Raw genomic sequence first — 17,368 nt, forward strand, 5'->3', positions numbered from 1 at the left:
GTATTGACCATCTGGTGATGTCCATGTGTAGAGTCGTCTCTTGTGTTCATGGAAGAGAGTGTTTGCTATGACCAGTCTGTTCTCTTGGCAAAACTCCGTTAGCCTTTGCCCTGCTTCATTTTGTACTCCAAGGCCAAACTTGACTGTTACTCCAGGTATCTCTTGACTTCCTGCTTTTGCATTCCAGTCCCCTAGATGAAAAGGACATGTTTTCTGCTTGGTGTTAGTTCTAGAAGGTCTTGTAGGTCATCACAGAACCATTCAACTTCAGCTTCTTTGGCATTAGTGACTGGGGCATAGACTTGGATTACTGTGATATTGAATGGTTTGCCTTGGAAACAAACAGAGATCATTCTGTTATTTTTGAGACTGCACCCAATACTGCATTTCAGACTCTTTTGTTGACTATGAGGGTTACTCCATTTCTTCTAAGGGATTCTTGCACACAGTAGTAGATATAATGGTCATCTGAATTAATTCGCTCATTCCGGCCCATTTTAGTTTACTGATTCCTAAAATGTTGATGTTCACTCTATTCATCGTCCGTTTGACCACTTCCAATTTACCTTGATTCATGGACCTACCATTCCAGGTTCCTATATAATATTGTTCTTTACAGCATTGGACTTTACTTCCATCATCAGTCACATCCAGAACTGGGCTTTGTTTTTGCTTTGGTTCAGCCTCTTTATTCTTTCTGGAGCTATTTCTCTACTCCTCCAGTAGCATATTGGGCAGCAACCAACCTGGGAAGTTAATCTTTCAGTGTCATATCTTTTTGCCTTTTCATACGGTTAATGGATTTCTCAAGGCAAGAATACTGAAGTGGTTTTCCATTCCCTTCTCCAGTGGACCACGTTTTGTCAGAACTCTCCACCATGATCTGTCTGTCTTGGGTAGACCTACACAGCTTGGCTCATAGCTTCATTGAGTTAGACAACACTGTAATCCATATGATTAGTTTGCTTGGTTTTCTGTGATTGTAGTTTTCATTCTGTCTGCCCTCTGATGGATAACGATAAGGGGCCTATAGAAGTTTCCTGATGGGAGGGACTGATTTTGAGGCAATCTGGATCTTGCTCTGATGGGCGGGGCCATGCTCAGTAAATCTTTAACCCAATTTTCTGTTGATGGGCGGAGCAGTGTTCTCTCCCTGTAGTTTGGCCTGAAGCCAAACTATGGTAGGGGTAATGATGGTAATGGCCTCCTTCAAAAAGACTTATGCTAACACACCGGCTCCCAGGACTGTTATAGTCAGTGCCCCTGACTCCACTGCAGGCCACTGTCAACACATGCCTCTGCCTGAGACTCCTGGAAACTCACAGTCAAGTCTGGCTCAGTCTCTTGTGCGGTCACTGCTCCTTTTTCCTGGGTCCTTGTGCACACACAAGGTTTTGTTTGTGCCCTCCAAGAGTCTGTTTCCCCAGTCTTGTGGAAGTTCTATAATCAAATCCCACTGGCCTTCAAAGTCAAATTCCCTGGGGGTTCTCAGTCCCTTTGCCAGATTTCCAGGTTGGGGTATCTTTTATGGGCCCTAGAACTTTTCAACAGTTGGAGAACTTCTTTGGTATAATTTTTCTCCAGTTTGTGCATTATCTGCTTGATGGCTCTATAGTGGGGCTAATGGCGATCTCCTCCAAGAGAACTTATGCCACACACCATGGCTCCAAGGTCTGCTACAGCCAGAGCCCCTGTCCCCACGGCAGGCCACTGCTGACCTGTGCCTTTGCAGGAGACACTCAAACACTCAAAGGCAGGTCTGGCTCAGTCTCTGTGGGGTCTCTGGGTCCTGGTGTACACAAGGATTTGTTTGAGGCCTCTGAGCATCTCTGACAGGTGTGGGGTTTGATTTTAAATGCAGACTTGTACAGTAAGCTAGGACAATCATTATATATGGATGAAGCAAAAATAAATGAACCCTCAAGCAAATTTGCAGCACAGGTTTACATCACCTGAGTGGTCCAATTAATCCCAAGCCATGAAACTTACTTAAGATGGGTAGAGCCACCATGCACATGGTAAAAGCAAATGAGAATCCTCCAAAGAGGAAGCTAAACTACCTACAAACAGGCAGGCCTTATTATACTAATAAGAGAAAGTTTTTCTTGAAAAAAATTTTTCAAGAAAGATAATAAATGTGTAGTCAACTATGTATAAAATAGATACTAATAAGAACCTACTGTACAGGCCAGGTAACTCTATTCAGTGCTCTCAAGTGGCCTATATAGGAAGAAAATCCAAAAAGAGGAGATTATGCACACATATGGCTGATTCACTTTGCTCTACAGTAGAAAATAACACAATGCTGTAAAGCAACTATACTCTGACATAATTTTTTAAAAATGTAGTCAAAGACAAAAAGGTCCCCAGTGAAACAGGCTAAATAAATAAAACAAAATCTGGACTAAAATTTATCAGAAAAAAAGATAAATATTTAGATAAAGAATTATCAGAAAGAAACTATAAATAGCTATTCTTAGTATATTTAAAGAATAAAAAGCTTAAATTAAATAAGAAACAAAATTACATAAAGTAGAATAGCAGATCTAAAAATAAGAACAACATCATAATAAATATCTAATAACTAAAACTGAAAGAGTTCACAGTGGATGAGAAACAAAAACAGAATTAGTGAATGACAAGATGGGTCATCTAGAATAAGGCACAGAAAGGCAAAACTGTGAAAAGATAGAAAAGAAATTAATGGTCACAGAAGAGGGAGAAAATTAGCATGAGTTTTATTCAAATTTCAAAAATGAGAGGAAACAGAGACTAGAACAAATGTAATGTCTGAAGAAAAGCAATAATAAAAGACATTAATTTATAGATTTAAGAAACTATAAAATAAAATTAAGTATATATCATATCATATTGAAAATGCTACAATATCAAAAACAAAGCAAATCTAAAAAAAACAAGAGAGGGGAAGGATAACTTTACCTTCAAAGGTTCAACAGTTAGTTTGACAAGTAATACAAAAGAAAGCAAATACTACCTTCAGTGTGCTAAAACAAAATGGTTTTAATATACAGTGCACCAACCAGAAATATATACAAAACAAAAAAATCCTTTCAGATGAGAATGAACAAACAAATGTTCAGACAAATAGGAGAGAGATCATCACAAACATATTTTCACTAAAGGATATTCTAAGTATTTCTCTTCAAGGCAGAAAGAATAGGGCCCCAATTAAAGATCTAAGAATTAAAGGGAGGGATCAAGATCAAAATGATAAGAGCAGGAGGACACGAAACTTACCTCCCCACCAAGAACACATCAAAAATACATCTATATGCAGAATTATACTCACTGAAAACTAACTGAAAAAATGGCATCCATTTTTCCTTTTTCTAAAAATGGGATCCATTTTTTTCCTTGTACATCCAAAGCTGTAAGATGGAATCCAGTAGGAAGAGAAGAGAAGCAATCAGATCAGGACCTCTGCACCATGAGGCAACATGGAAGAAGAAGGGAATCCTCCTTGAGAGATGAGCAGTTCAAATCACATTTTGGGTATATTAGCCCTCAGGTCCAAAAGTAGGAAGACAAGTCACCTAAACTGGTTAGAAAACCAATGAGACTAACAAGGGGGCTGTAAGAAACCTAGATTCAAATCATGAAGAAAGGTGCAACATTTTCGTACTCCTGAAACAAGGCAGAGTAAGCAAATTGAATCTGCACTGGACTCTAGCCTGTTTCCCGTAACTTCCACAGTGTGCCACCCAGCCTGAGCCAAGTGATTGCTCAGGCCTTGTGTGCTTTGCAACACAATTCCACACTAGGGAAAGAGTTGCTGTGGCTAAGGACAGCGCTCAGTTGTGAGGGACTATACCAGCCCAGACACAAAACAGCATCTGAATAGGGAGGTGTAACCATTACCAGCGCTTACAGTAGCAATGTATCAGAAGTAGTACCAGACTCTGACTACAGCTGACACCACCATACCTTGCACCCAGACCCACATCAGCCATGCCTGCCAGCTCTGCAGCCCAACTCCAAACTAGGGTGAGGGTTGCAAAGGAAGTTCAGACCCAGAACAGTGTCTGAAGAGGCAGGGGCAGCTATTAATGGTACTCACAGAGGCAGTACATTAAAAGCAGTCCAGACTCTGTAATCAGGGATGCCACGATCCACACTCAGACCAACATCAAGCACCTGCACTGCCCCTTCTTGCTCCAGAACTGCTCCATATGAGGTAAGGGTGCCAGTGCTGGGAGGGAAGAGAGCACACACCTAGAACGAACAAAGATGGCTCAGACCCAACTCTTAGAGCTTCTGTGTGAGCAAGTGGAGACCTGACCCTGCCTCCAACAGGGTAATGTTGGCCACTAAGAAAAGAAGCCCTGGCTCACACTTGACTGTGGCTCTAATCCCTCCATTTCCAACCCAACCTCTTAGCAAGGTGATAGTTGCCAGCACACACAGGGAAAAGACATGATTCATGTTCACATCAGATCCTGTCCACAACACATAAAAATAATAATAAAAGAAGATTTATAATCAGAGATAAAAAGTTAACATTAGAAAAGTAGGTTTAACATTAGAAAATAACATTAAAAACTAATCACTAATGAAGGAAAAAATATGGCATCTCAATATATGCCCCCTAAAAAGTATTTGATTTTTATTGATATTTTTGTGGATATTGAGTCAGTATCCATTCATTATAAAACTCCTTGATATATTGGAAATAGACAGAATTCTCTTCCAGAAAGCAAGGATGCAATAATAAGCAACTGCATTCCCCATAACTAGCTTTGTGCCTGGCACAGAACAGAAAGGAGGGTAATAAAAGTTGAATGAATAAATTAATGAGTAATGATTTGAAAGTGCTATTATATATCCAAAAGAAAGTTTCCAACCGCCTTCTAACTCTATTATACATGTATTGTAGGACAATGTAGAGCTTACATTCAAAAGGACAGCAAGGAAGCAGAGACCTCGAATTTGCTAAAGCAAAAAGGTAAAGAAAACTTTCATAAATATGTTAAGGAAGAAAAAAATTTTATATGCTATGTATGAAGAGCAAGGGTTTCCAAGTCAAAGTTTGGAAAGGAGAGGAACAATGGAAGTTAAGACAAGCAGAAAAGCCAACACTGATAAGAGAATGAAAAAAAGTAATGGGTTTAATCACAGAATCCTATTGAAAAGTATAGTACTCTTAATAAACAGAGAGAAAAAGAGTCAAAATTTTCTCCCCTTAAGTTTTTTTTTCTTAAATCTCTGATCACTGATACTCTTTAGTAGACAAGTATTGGCAAGTGACAAAAATTAGGTAACAACAAGAAATTATTATTATTTTCTTGTAAAATTATCTCCATATTGGCAAATTCAGACTTAAACCGAAGAAAAGTAAGGAAAACCACTAGACCATTATGTATGACCTAAGTCAAATCCCTTACGATTATACAGTGGAATTGACAGATTCCAGGGATTAGATCTGATAGAGAGAGTGCCTGAAGAACTATGGACAGAAGTTAGTGACATTGTACAGGAGGTAGTGATCAAGACTATCCCCAAGAAAAATAAATGCAAAACGGCTATCTGAGGAGGCCTTACAAATGGCTGAGAAAAGAGAAGCTAAAGGCAAAGGAGAAAAGGAAAGGCATGCCCATTTGAATGCAGAGTTCCAAAGAATATCAAGGAGAGATAAGAAAGCCTTTCTCAGTGATCAATGCAAAGAAATAGAGGAAAACAATAGAATGGAAAAGACTAGAGATCTCTTCAAGAAAATTAGAGATACCAAGGGAACATTTCATGCAAAGATGGGCCCAATAAAGGACAGAAATGGTATGGACTTAACAGAAGCAGAAGATATTAAGAAGAGATGGCAAGAATACAGAAGAACTATACAAAAAAGATCTTCATGACCTAGATAACCATGATGGTGTCATCACTCACCTACAGCCAGACATCGTGGAATGCGAAGTCAAGTGGGCCTTAGGAAGCATCACTACAAATAAAGCTAGTGGAGGTGATAGAATTCCAGTTGGGCTATTTCAAATCCTAAAAGATGATGCTGTGAAAGTGCTGCACTCAATATGCCAGCAAATTTGAAAGACTCAGCAGTGGCCACAGGACTGGAAAAGGTCCGGTTTCATTCCAATCCCAAAGAAAGGCAATGCCAAAGAATGCTCAAACTATCACACAATTGTACTCATCTCACATGCTAGCAAAGTAATGCTCAAAATTCTCCAAGCCAGGCTTCAACCATATGTGAACCATGAACTTCCAGATGCTCCAGCTGGATTTAGAAAAGCCAGAGAAACCAGAGAGCAAATTGCCAACATCCGTTGGATCACTGAAAAAGCAAGAAAGTTCCAGAAAAACATCTACTTCTGCTTCATTGACTACGCCAAAGCCCTTGACTGTGGGGATCACAACAAACTGTGGAAAAATCTTAAAGAGATGGTAATACCAGACTACCTCACCTGCTTCCTGAGAAATCTGTATGCAGGTCAAGAAGCAAAAGTTAGAACTGGACATGGAACAACAGACTGGTTCCAACTCGAGAAAGGAGTACGTCAAGGCTTTATATTGTCACCCTGCTTGTTTAACTTATATGCAGCATACATCATGTGAAATGCAAGGCTGGATGAAGCACAAGCTGGAATCAAGACTGCTGGGAGAAAAATCAATAACCTCAGATATGCCAATGACACCACACTTATGGCAGAAAACTAAGAAGAACTAAAGAGCTTCTTGATGAAAGTGAAAGAAGACAGTGAAAACGTTGGCTTAAAATTCAACATTCAGAAAACTAAGATCATGGAATCCAGTCTCATCACTTCATGGCAAATAGATGGGGAAATAATAGAAACAGTGACAGACTTTATTTTCTTTGGCTCCAAAATCACCGCAGACGGTGACTGCAGCCATGAAATTAAAAGATGCTTGCTCCTTGGAAGAAAAGCTATGATCAACCTGCCGCTGCTGCTGCTAAGTCACTTCAGTCATGTCCGACTCTGTGTGACCCCATAGATGGCAGCTCACCAGGCTCCCCCGTCCCTGGGATTCTCCAGGCAAGAACACTGGAGTGGGTTGCCATTTTCCTTTCCAATGCATGAAAGTGAAAAGTGAAAGGGAAGTCACTCAGTCAATGTCCGATTCTTCACAACCCCATGGACTGCAGCCCACCAGGCTCCTCTGTCCATGGGATTCTCCAGGCAAGAGTACTGGAGTGGGGTGCCATTGCCTTCTCCCATAATCAACCTAGACAGCATATTAAAAAGCAGAGACATTACTTTGCCAACAAAGATCTGTCTAGTCAAAGCTATTGTTTTTCCAGTAGTCACGTATGGACTACTGGAAAGTTGGACTAAAGAAAGCTAAGTGCCGAAGAACTGATGTTTTGAACTGTGGTGTTGGAGAAGAAAATCAATCCTGAATATTCATTGGAAGGATTGATGTTGAAGCTGAAGCTCCAATACTTTGGCCACCTGATGCAAAGAAGTGATTCACTACAAAAGACCTTGATGCTGGGAAAGACTGAAGGCGAGAGGAGAAGGGGACAACAGAGGATAAGATAATTGGATGGCACCACCAACTCAATGGACATCAGTTTGAGCAAGTTCTGGTAGTTGGTGATGGACAGGAAAGCCTGGCATGCTGCAGTCAATGGGGTTGCAAAGAGTCAAACACAACTGAGCGACTGAACTGAACTGAAGAAAATGTTAAAAATAAAAATTAGCTGATCATAATTAATTTAAATGGATAGTTCCAGGGAGAATGAAGTAGTTGGTAACAGACCAACCTTCATGCTGAAAATAACTAGTAAACACAGAAACAAATCTAAACAAAAAGGACTGAAGAGGCTAAGATTACTAACAGATACGTCCTAATAAGTCAACTGACAAAATTTAGCTGACATCTACTGATTCTAGGCATGAGCAAGAGGCTTAAATGCTGACTTGGTCCCAGCAGAGGGCTGTTTCTAGGGGATTAAAATAGACAGCATATATGTGACAACCTAGAGGGGTGAGAACCACCTCCCGTCCCCAAGAGAAAGGGGATAGACCTATGATTGATTCATGTTAATATATGACAGAAACCAATACAATATTCCAAAGCAATTATCCTCTAATTAAAAATAAATAAATTTTTTAAAATAGCATAGTTTTATGGGTCTCAAAGAGCTGAATAAACAAAATTGAAGACTCAAAAAAAACTCATCAACTTGACTATTTCCCTTCATTCAGCTAGCCTCTAATTGGATTACAGTAATCAGCCCAATTTCTCCCTAGCAAACAGAAAACAACATCAGCCAGTGCCTGTAACTTTTCTTATAACAATGTATGGAATTCAATCAAAAAATTACTGGACACATCAAAAGATAAGGACAAATCACTAAAAAGTAAGATTAAAAAGGAATAGAAAGTAGAATGGAGGTCACCAAGGGCTGAGGGGAGGAGGAAATGGGAAGTTACTGCTTAATGGATACAGCAATTTAGCAAGATGAAGAGTTCTGGAGATAAATACTACTGATGACTGCCTAACAATGTGAATGTATCTGTACCACTGAGCCATACACTTAAAAATGATTAAGATAGTAAATTTTATGTTATATGTATTTTACTGTGTTTTTAAAAAGAAACAGATCAAAAGGTGAACCAGATGTTGAAGTAAAAAGAGAACTATAAAATATCAATGACTAATATATTCAAAAAGGATGAAATGTCACTTTTAAAAGAGAAGTTAACCAGAGAAATGGAATCTTTAGAAAAATAATTAAATGGAAATTTTAGAAGGAAGAAATATGATTAAAGTTAAGAATTCTAATAAATGAGTTTAAAAGCAATTAGACACAGTAGAAGGCAGGGTTAAATAACAGGTCAGTAGAAGATATCTAAGCTGAAACAAAGAGAAAACCAAGTGGAAGATAGATAAACAGATGGGAAACAATGAAAAGTAACTTAAATGTATATATTTCAGTGGCTATAAGTCTGCAGAATCATACAATGTTATTTATTACCAATAAGTTGTTTCCAGTTTATATGATAAGATTAAACATTAATTCATCTTAACACCTATTAAAATTCTATTTTATATATATATGTATAGCAACATGTTGGGCAGTACAGAGTTACAAAGATATTTAGTAAGACACTGCCCTCAAGACACTCAAGGTCACAGGAGACATACAAGTAATGCTTAAGCCACTCTTAACAATAAGGAGTTCAGGAGAATTTAGCCAATAGATTTGGAGAGGAGGTAGAAGGTTCATTTAGGTTAGTAGAAGTAGCCAAAAGCCGGTGAGAGAGGGAGAATATAAAATGCAAAAGTTAAACAATTTCAGTATCTGGAGTACAGGACACAGTAATGACAGTAAGGTAAAATGAGCAGGCATAGGTTAACAGGAACTAAATAATTCTTTGCCATGTTTTTAAGAGAAAAGTGAAAAAATGCCGCAAGATCTCCATGATGTTCTGAAAGGAGCACAGTATTTCACAAAGTGCACACCTTTCAAGTGCCTTACTACTTGAACAAGTTTGAAAAATACTCAATAAAAAGATAGTCTAAAATATTACATGACACTAAAGATCCTTCATAATCTGACCCAAACATTTTTTCCAGTCTCAGCTATCTGAGTTCTTTAAGATATAGACTTAAAGATATATACTAATATTTATATTACACTAGTATACTAACATATAGTAATCAGTGCTTCAAATATACCCTAATTTTCACACTTTTAAGACTTGGCGCAAGCCATTTCTTCCGCCTACACTCTCTTCTCCAATTCACTGTCTAGGGAACTTTTAATCATCTATGGTCTACTTACCCTGGAGAAGGAAATAGCAACCCCCTCCAGTACTCTTGCCTGGAAAATCTCATGGATGGAGGAGCCTGGTAGGCTACAGTCCATGGGGTCACAAATTGTCGGACAAGATTGAGCAACTTCACTCTTTCTTTCTTTTAGTTGTGATGCATGAACTTAGTTGCCCCGACGAATGTGGAACCTTCTTGGATCAGGGATCAAACCCGTGTCCTCTGCATTGGCAGGCGGATTCTTAACCACTGGATCACCAGGGAAGTTCTGAACTGTCTTAGTTAGGCTTTAATATTTGCTGGTTTAACATTTTGGCATACCTGACAGCATTCATTGCCTGGTGGCTCAGACGGTAAAGCATCTGCCTGCAATGTGAAAGACCTGGGCTCAATTCCCCTGGGTTGGGAAGATCCCCTAGAGAAGGAAATGGCAACCCACTCCAGTACGCTTGCCTGGAAAATTCCATGGATGGAGAAGCCTGGTAGGTGACAGTCCATGGGATCACAAAGAGTCAGACATGACTGAGCAACTTCACTCGTTCATGGTCTACTTCAACAAACAACTTTTCCTTAATGCCTTTCCAAATGCCTTGCTCCAAGAATAATTAATAACTGTCTCCATAGTGCTCCTAGAGTATTCATTTATTTACAAAATATTTGAATGCCTAATATATATTACGCACTGTTTTATGCACTTGGAATGCATCAATGAACAAAAAAAGACAAAGATCCCTGTTTTCAAGGAGCACCTTCTTGAAACTTGAAGAAAACGAGGGTATGGAAAGGGAAAAGAGGAGCCCATCTTCTCTGAAAAAGCTTCCTAAGTGACTGTTATTCCCTCCTCCAACTTTTCAACCTGGGTGGAGAATTACAGCTTTAAAAACCATTACAACAAAACTGTGTTAGTTGCTCAGTTGTATCCAACTCTTTGTGATCCCATGGACTGTATGTATCCTGCCAGGCTCCTCTGTCCATAGGATTTCCCAAGCAAGGATACTAGTGTGTGTGTGGTGTATGCATGCTCAGTTGTATCTGATTCTTAGAAAACCCATGGATTGTAACTCACCTGACTCCTCTGTCCATGGGGATTTTCCAGACAAGAATACTGGAGTGTGTAGCCACTCCTTTCTCCAGGGTATCTTCCCAACCCAGGGATTGAACCCGCGTCTCCTGCACTGCAGGCAGATTCTTTAACTGTCTGAGCTACCAGGGAAGCCCAAAACATTACAACAAAACTGTTTCATTACAATAAAACTGTAATGAAAGCTAAAATTTTAAATATAACAAGAGGAATACATAAGACATTATCATATTTTCTTATATAAATTCTTACTTGTCTTTTCCTCCAATTGATCAATTTTATTTCTGGACTCCTCTAGCAGAAATGTTAACTCTTTCATTTTATTTTCTTTCTCAGTACTTTGGATCAATAGCAGTGATACCTAAAATGAAATATTTAAATAATACATTATAGATACAAAAAATTAAATATTATACCTTAGCACTGATCATCATCTATGATCATTTTATGTACTTCCTTATATGCTTTTCATCAGTCTGTGCCTGGCATTTAGTATATGCCTGCACAGCAAACGTTTATTGAATGAAGGAATGAGCAAACTAGTGCAACATTCTTAATATTATAATAAGCATTTTAAGTTATCACTTAGAAGATTGTATATTGGAATCTACTGGTTCATTTGTTCTATAAATATTATTGAGCACCTACTCTGTTCCAGAAACCGTAATAAGGACTGAATATACAGACATGGTGGAACTCATCCAAGAAACTCATAGCCTAGACCAGGTGACAAACAACAAAACTTGCATATTATTATAGAACAAAAATCTTACAGGAATTAGAAAAAAACCTAAATCTAAATCTACATTGGGGGATGTAATCAAAAATTAATCCTTCTCAAAGAATTGAACTGAATCTTGATAAACAAGTACTTAGTCTTATCTAAGTATTCAGGTTAGCAGGAGGAAATGAGCATTCTAGACTTGTGTAAGAACACAAAGGATCAAAAGATCATGCTTCTATTCAGAGAGCTGAAATGTTTAGATGGATAGAATACAGAGTGCATGTAAAGGAAAAGTGAAAGATAAACTTATAGACTGAAGACTCACAGATCAAGATGGCAGAAAGACCTCTCTACCCTATTTTCATCTTCAAACCACGCAAAAAAATCACCAGAAAAACAACAAAGATGGACTTCATCTTCCATGAAACCATGAGACTTCTATAATCTAAACCACAAAATGTAAAAAAAGAAAACAGTGAAAGGGAACAGAAAATGATTTAGCATAGAAACGCAAGATCAAAACTAAGAGTCTACACAGGGAAGATTACAAATGAAAAGCAAGATAATTCAATCCTAAAGAAACCCAGAATGTTTCAAGAATCTGAAGTAACAGACACTGTGGAAGCTAGGTATGAAACAGGAGACTAAGGAAAAGGAGAAGACTCTTAAGAGTCTCTTAGACTGCAAGGAGATTAAACCAATCAATCCTAAAGGAAATCAATCCTCAATACTCACTGGAAGGACTGATGCTGAAGCTCCAATACTTTGGCCACCTGATGTGAAGAACTGACTCATTGGAAAAGACCCTGCTGCTGGGAAAGATTGAAGGCAGAAGGAGACGACAGAGATTGAAGGGGACGACAGAGGATGAGATGGTTAGAGGGCATCACCAACTCAATCGACATACGTCTGAGCAAGTTCTGGGAGGTAGTGAAGGACAGGGAAGGCTGGCTTGCTGCAGTCCATGGGGTTGCAAAGAGTCGGACATGACTGAGAGACTGAACAACAACAACAAAAAGCACAAGGAGACTGAAAGTCTGCTAAGAGTAGTAAGGCTTCTCTAGGCCTCTTAACCCTCCTTTCCTGGACTCTACTCCCTGAAAGCCAACCAGAGAACAATCCTATTACATCTTTGCAAGAGACACCAGCATGATCAAATCAGAGGGGAAAAAAAAAGAATCTCTAAACCTGGATTTTAGGCACAGGAAAGGTTGGAGACAAAAGATATAACTAAGAAGTCAACATATGGAATGATGAGACAGCCTGTCCTGCTAACCCAGCCCCAAAACGCTATCAACAAAGTTTACATTCCCAGGCAAAGAATTTGGAGATTTCTAGGAAAAAAAAAAAAAGTCTTGCAAATAACAACACTTAGAACTTCCAGATATACAAGCAGGATTTAGAAAAGGCAGAGAAACCAGAGATCAAATTGTCAATATTCACTGGATCATGAAGAAAGCAAAGAATTTCCAGAAAAACATCCATTTCATTAACTATGCAAAAGCCTTTACTGTATGGATCACAACAAACTATGGAAAATTCCTAAAGAGATGGGAATACCAGACCACCATACCTGCCTCCTGAGAAACCTGTATGCAGGTCAAGAAGCAACAGTTAGAACCAGATATGGAACAACAGACTGATATCCAACAGGAAAAGGAGTATGTCAAGGCTATATATTGTTACCCTATTTTTTAACTTATATGCAGAGTACATCATGTGAAATGCTAGGCAGAATGAATCACAAGCTGGAATCAGGATTGCTGGGAAAAATATCAACAACCCAGATATGGAGATGATACCACTCTAATGGTAGAAAGTGAAAAGGAACTAAACAGCCTCTTGATGAGGTGAAAGAGGAAACTGAAAAGGCTGGTTTGAAATTCAACATGACAAAAACTAAGATCACGGCATCAAGTTCCATCACTTCATGGCAAACAAATGGGGAAAAAGTGGAAACAGTAACAGATTTTATTTTCTTGGGCTCCAAAATCGCTGCTGATGATAACTGCAGCAACAAAAATAAAAGATGCTTGTTCCTTGGAAGAAAAGCTATGACAAACCTAGACAGTGTATTCAAAAGCAGAGAAGCACTTTGCCAACAAAGATCTGTATAGTCAAAGCAATGGTTTTTCCAGTAGTCATGTATGGATGTGAGAGTTGGACCATAAGGAAAGCCAACCGTTGAAAAATTGATCCTTTCAAACTGTGGTGCTGGAGAGGACTCTTGAGAGTCCCCTGGACAGCAAGGAGATCAAACCAGTCAATCTTAAAGGAAATCAACTCTGAATATTGTCTGGAAGGACTGATGCTGAAGCTGAAACTCCAATACTTTGGCCACCTGATGTGAAGAGCCAACTCACTGGAAAAACAGGAAAGATGGAGAGCAGGAAGAAAAGGGGGCAACAGTGAATGAGATGGTTGGATGACACCACCAACTCAAACGACTTGAGTTTGAGCAAACTCTGGGAGATAGTGAAGGACAGGAAACCTTGGCGTGCTACATGGGGTTGCAAAGACTCAGATATAACAAAGCAACTAAACAACAAACACAGAGTCCCCAGCAAAACACTAGCTGGCCACAGCATCATTTTTACAAAGAACACCCAAGATCTGAAAGTTCAGCTCACGCACTCAGGATTCCAACAAGCTTCTCAGCACTTTATTCTATTTTTGTGTTCTGTATAATAAGCACACGTGTCACTTTTAAGACTACCTCCTTCTTTCAGAAATCTGGTTAAAAAAATATGGTTAAAATACAGGAAAAAAATGCTAACTTTTTTAAAAGATCAAAGTATAATACATAAATTAGAATTCTATTATTTAGCCAGTACTTATAGAAAACTCTACAGAAAACTCTAAGAATCTTCTTTGTACTTTCAATTAGTATTTGCCATTATTGTTTAAGTACATATCCTTGTTATCTATAATTATAAGGTATTTGTGCCAAGTCAGATAAAAACTCAGAAAAAATAGGGAGAAGTAGAGAGATGATAGCCAAAATAACTATACTACCCAAAGATTCCTTTCTATATTTCATTTTCCATTCTGGATTCAGAAGTCTTGAAACTGTTAAAGTTGGCATAATCATCATCTAAAATCAACATTCTTGTGACTCTAAAAAAATATAAATTCACCACTTTCAAGTTTCCCACTATGTGACATTAACAGAAAGAAGCAAAAGAACGTTTTAGTTCACCTTCATTGGTGTCATGAATCGCATATTTCAAAATAAACTGCAAAATGTGGGTTGCATGATCATGATCATATTTATATTTTATGAAGTTTTTATCTGAACAAAAGTCCTCACAAAATTATATATTTTTACAGAATGTCCTAATACCCACTAATATAAATATTGTAGAAGATTCACTGATTTTTTTAAAAAGGGATAGCATTAAGTATGTGCAAATTTGAGTCAATGGAAATTAAGGCATACGGAAAATATATTTAAATACACATAATATTAAAATTCAGAACTTTATCAAGCAGGCAGCAAATAAAAATTTCTCTTGAAATTTTAAGTATCTCATTTATTAGCAAATATAAAGGATACAAAAAATAGATTTATAAAAAATACCTGCTTGTCCTTGTCATTTAATTCCTTCTTGTACTCTTCTTCAAGGTGTTGGATTTTTTCATAATCTTCCTTTACTTTGAAAGTAAAACAAATATACTTTAATATAACTGTATCACAAACAAAATTTTAAGTTTCTGATATTTTATTTCACTTTGTTATTTATGTAGATATTAAATTCCAATGGTTTCTGAAAAGATGAAACTGCTATGTTCTTGCTGCTAAACTTCTGTTTAGTAAATTTAACAATATCTAAGTTGGAAAAACTTTCTAAAATTCTACAATTTTTATAACAGCACATATAAAAAAGTTTTTTCTTTATAACACACTAGTCTGAAATAACAGATTTTAAAAGTATATCTATTATTATTTTAACATGCAACTTGACCAAGAAATGTAAAAATAAGACCAAATCACACTTTCAAAAACTTAAGTACAAATCATAATTTGATTTCAGGGAAAATGTAGCTTTTGAGGCTAACAGGGTATTTTTAACATACCAATCCTATGCCACATTCCACAAGATTTTGAGGGGCTTATAAAACCATATACAGCATAAAAGTTTCCAACAGTTTAGGCATCAAGCAGAAGGTATGAAAACATTAACAGAATCTATTAAAAATATAAATAGCAGAAGAGTAATATTTAAAATAAAAAGATTCCTACACTTAAAATGCATTTCCAGTCTGGAACTCTCAGCTTGCACACGAAGTTCCTCAAAAGCTATTATCATTTTCTGAAATATATTTAAGTTTTAAGAATCACACTAAGGCTTTTTAAATAGCTTTCTTAAAGCAATGAAAATAATAAATTTGTATCAAGTGATCATTACATTTAAAACTATACAACATTGAATAATGAAAATTCTGTAACTTTTAATAATTAAACAATTTACGAAAATGTACTGAGAATGCCTGTTATGATAGCTTCCCAGATGCTCAAAGGCACTGGAGACAGGTTATATAATATCAAAGAGCAGCAAAACAATTATTAGCACTCTAGTCATTTACTTAATAGCCCACATCAAAATCTATAATTTTCAATTGATTTTTGCTTACAATCTATTAGAGTATAATCTCTGTGAGGTCTCTCCCAATAAGAGTTCAAATTATATTTCTTACCTGTCAGCATGAGTTCACTCAACATTCAACAAATCCTGATTTGTAAAACTGGATGAATTCATTTATTCATTTAATAAATAGTTACTGTCAATTATGTGCCAGGCACTGTTTTAGGCATTTAGGATGTAAGACAAAGTCCTTATCCTTTCATTTCAGTATAAGAAAGAAGACACACCAACACAAATAGACACACACACACATGCGCGCACAACACGCGCACGTGCACACACGTGCACCTGTATATCAAATAAATATCATGTAGTTTTAAGTGCTCTTCAGGAAAGTTAAGACAAGGTGAGGAGAGAAGACGACTGAGTAGAAAGATACTTCAGGTGAAACAATAAGGAGGGTAATAAAAAAGCAGAATTAAGCATATATATTTGCACAAGATTTTGGATACGAAAAGTTCTAGATAGAAAGAACAAATTCAAAGAAGCAAGATCAGGAAGAGCTTAGCAAGTCTGAGAAACATAAAAGAAAGAATTACAGCAGAGAAGCAAACTGAAGAATGATAGGGAATGGGATTTTTAAAAAAAGTAAACAGGCACCAGACACAGATTAATACTTGCTAAGTTTTTCAAATTAATGGTTATGTGCCAAAATGTGCTAGTCTCTGACACAGAGTTAATATCTAATGAATTAAGTTAAATGGTATCACTAACATGTAAATTAAAAAAACACTAAAAAACAAAACATTAACACTTATAGTATGGAATCTTGAAAATTTTACTAGATATAATCATATATCAAAAGGTAAATAATAATCCCTTTAGCAAGAACAATTGTTCATATTTTTGTAGCTATTACTCTAATTTGCTTAGAAATGCCTCTCTTTAAAATATTCAGATTTTCACTACCACTTACCTCAATGTTACTATTTAGGTCCATATAAACTTGCCTAGTTTCTTCTCGTTCATATTCATCTGTTATAAACATAAAATATTTCAAAATTAAATTTAAAACAACTATGATTCCAACAAGGTAACAGTCAAATGTCTCAGGTAAGCATTAAAATATTTAAAAATCTGTGTTAGTAAAGGATATTGGTATATCTTTTGAGTCATTTAAAGTAGTATTAAAAATAATTTACATAAGGC

General features: G+C 37.1%; 1 protein-coding gene across 2 annotated transcripts in view; it reads right to left on the reverse strand.

The window, feature by feature from the left end:
- SYCP1 (synaptonemal complex protein 1) overlaps positions 1 to 17,368 on the reverse strand; it is a 133,761-nt gene that overhangs the window by 99,595 nt on the left and 16,798 nt on the right. For both annotated transcript variants that reach the window (XM_068965526.1, XM_068965525.1), the window contains exons 8-11: positions 17,136 to 17,194; positions 15,817 to 15,886; positions 15,154 to 15,227; positions 11,102 to 11,210 (exon numbers count right to left, since the gene is read on the reverse strand). In XM_068965526.1, the coding sequence (XP_068821627.1) occupies positions 11,102 to 11,210; positions 15,154 to 15,227; positions 15,817 to 15,886; positions 17,136 to 17,194 (312 nt within the window). The remainder of the gene's footprint in view (positions 1 to 11,101; positions 11,211 to 15,153; positions 15,228 to 15,816; positions 15,887 to 17,135; positions 17,195 to 17,368) is intronic.

This window comes from Capricornis sumatraensis, chromosome 2 (assembly GCF_032405125.1).
Source record: "Capricornis sumatraensis isolate serow.1 chromosome 2, serow.2, whole genome shotgun sequence".
In the NCBI taxonomy this organism is placed as follows: Eukaryota; Metazoa; Chordata; class Mammalia; order Artiodactyla; family Bovidae; genus Capricornis; species Capricornis sumatraensis.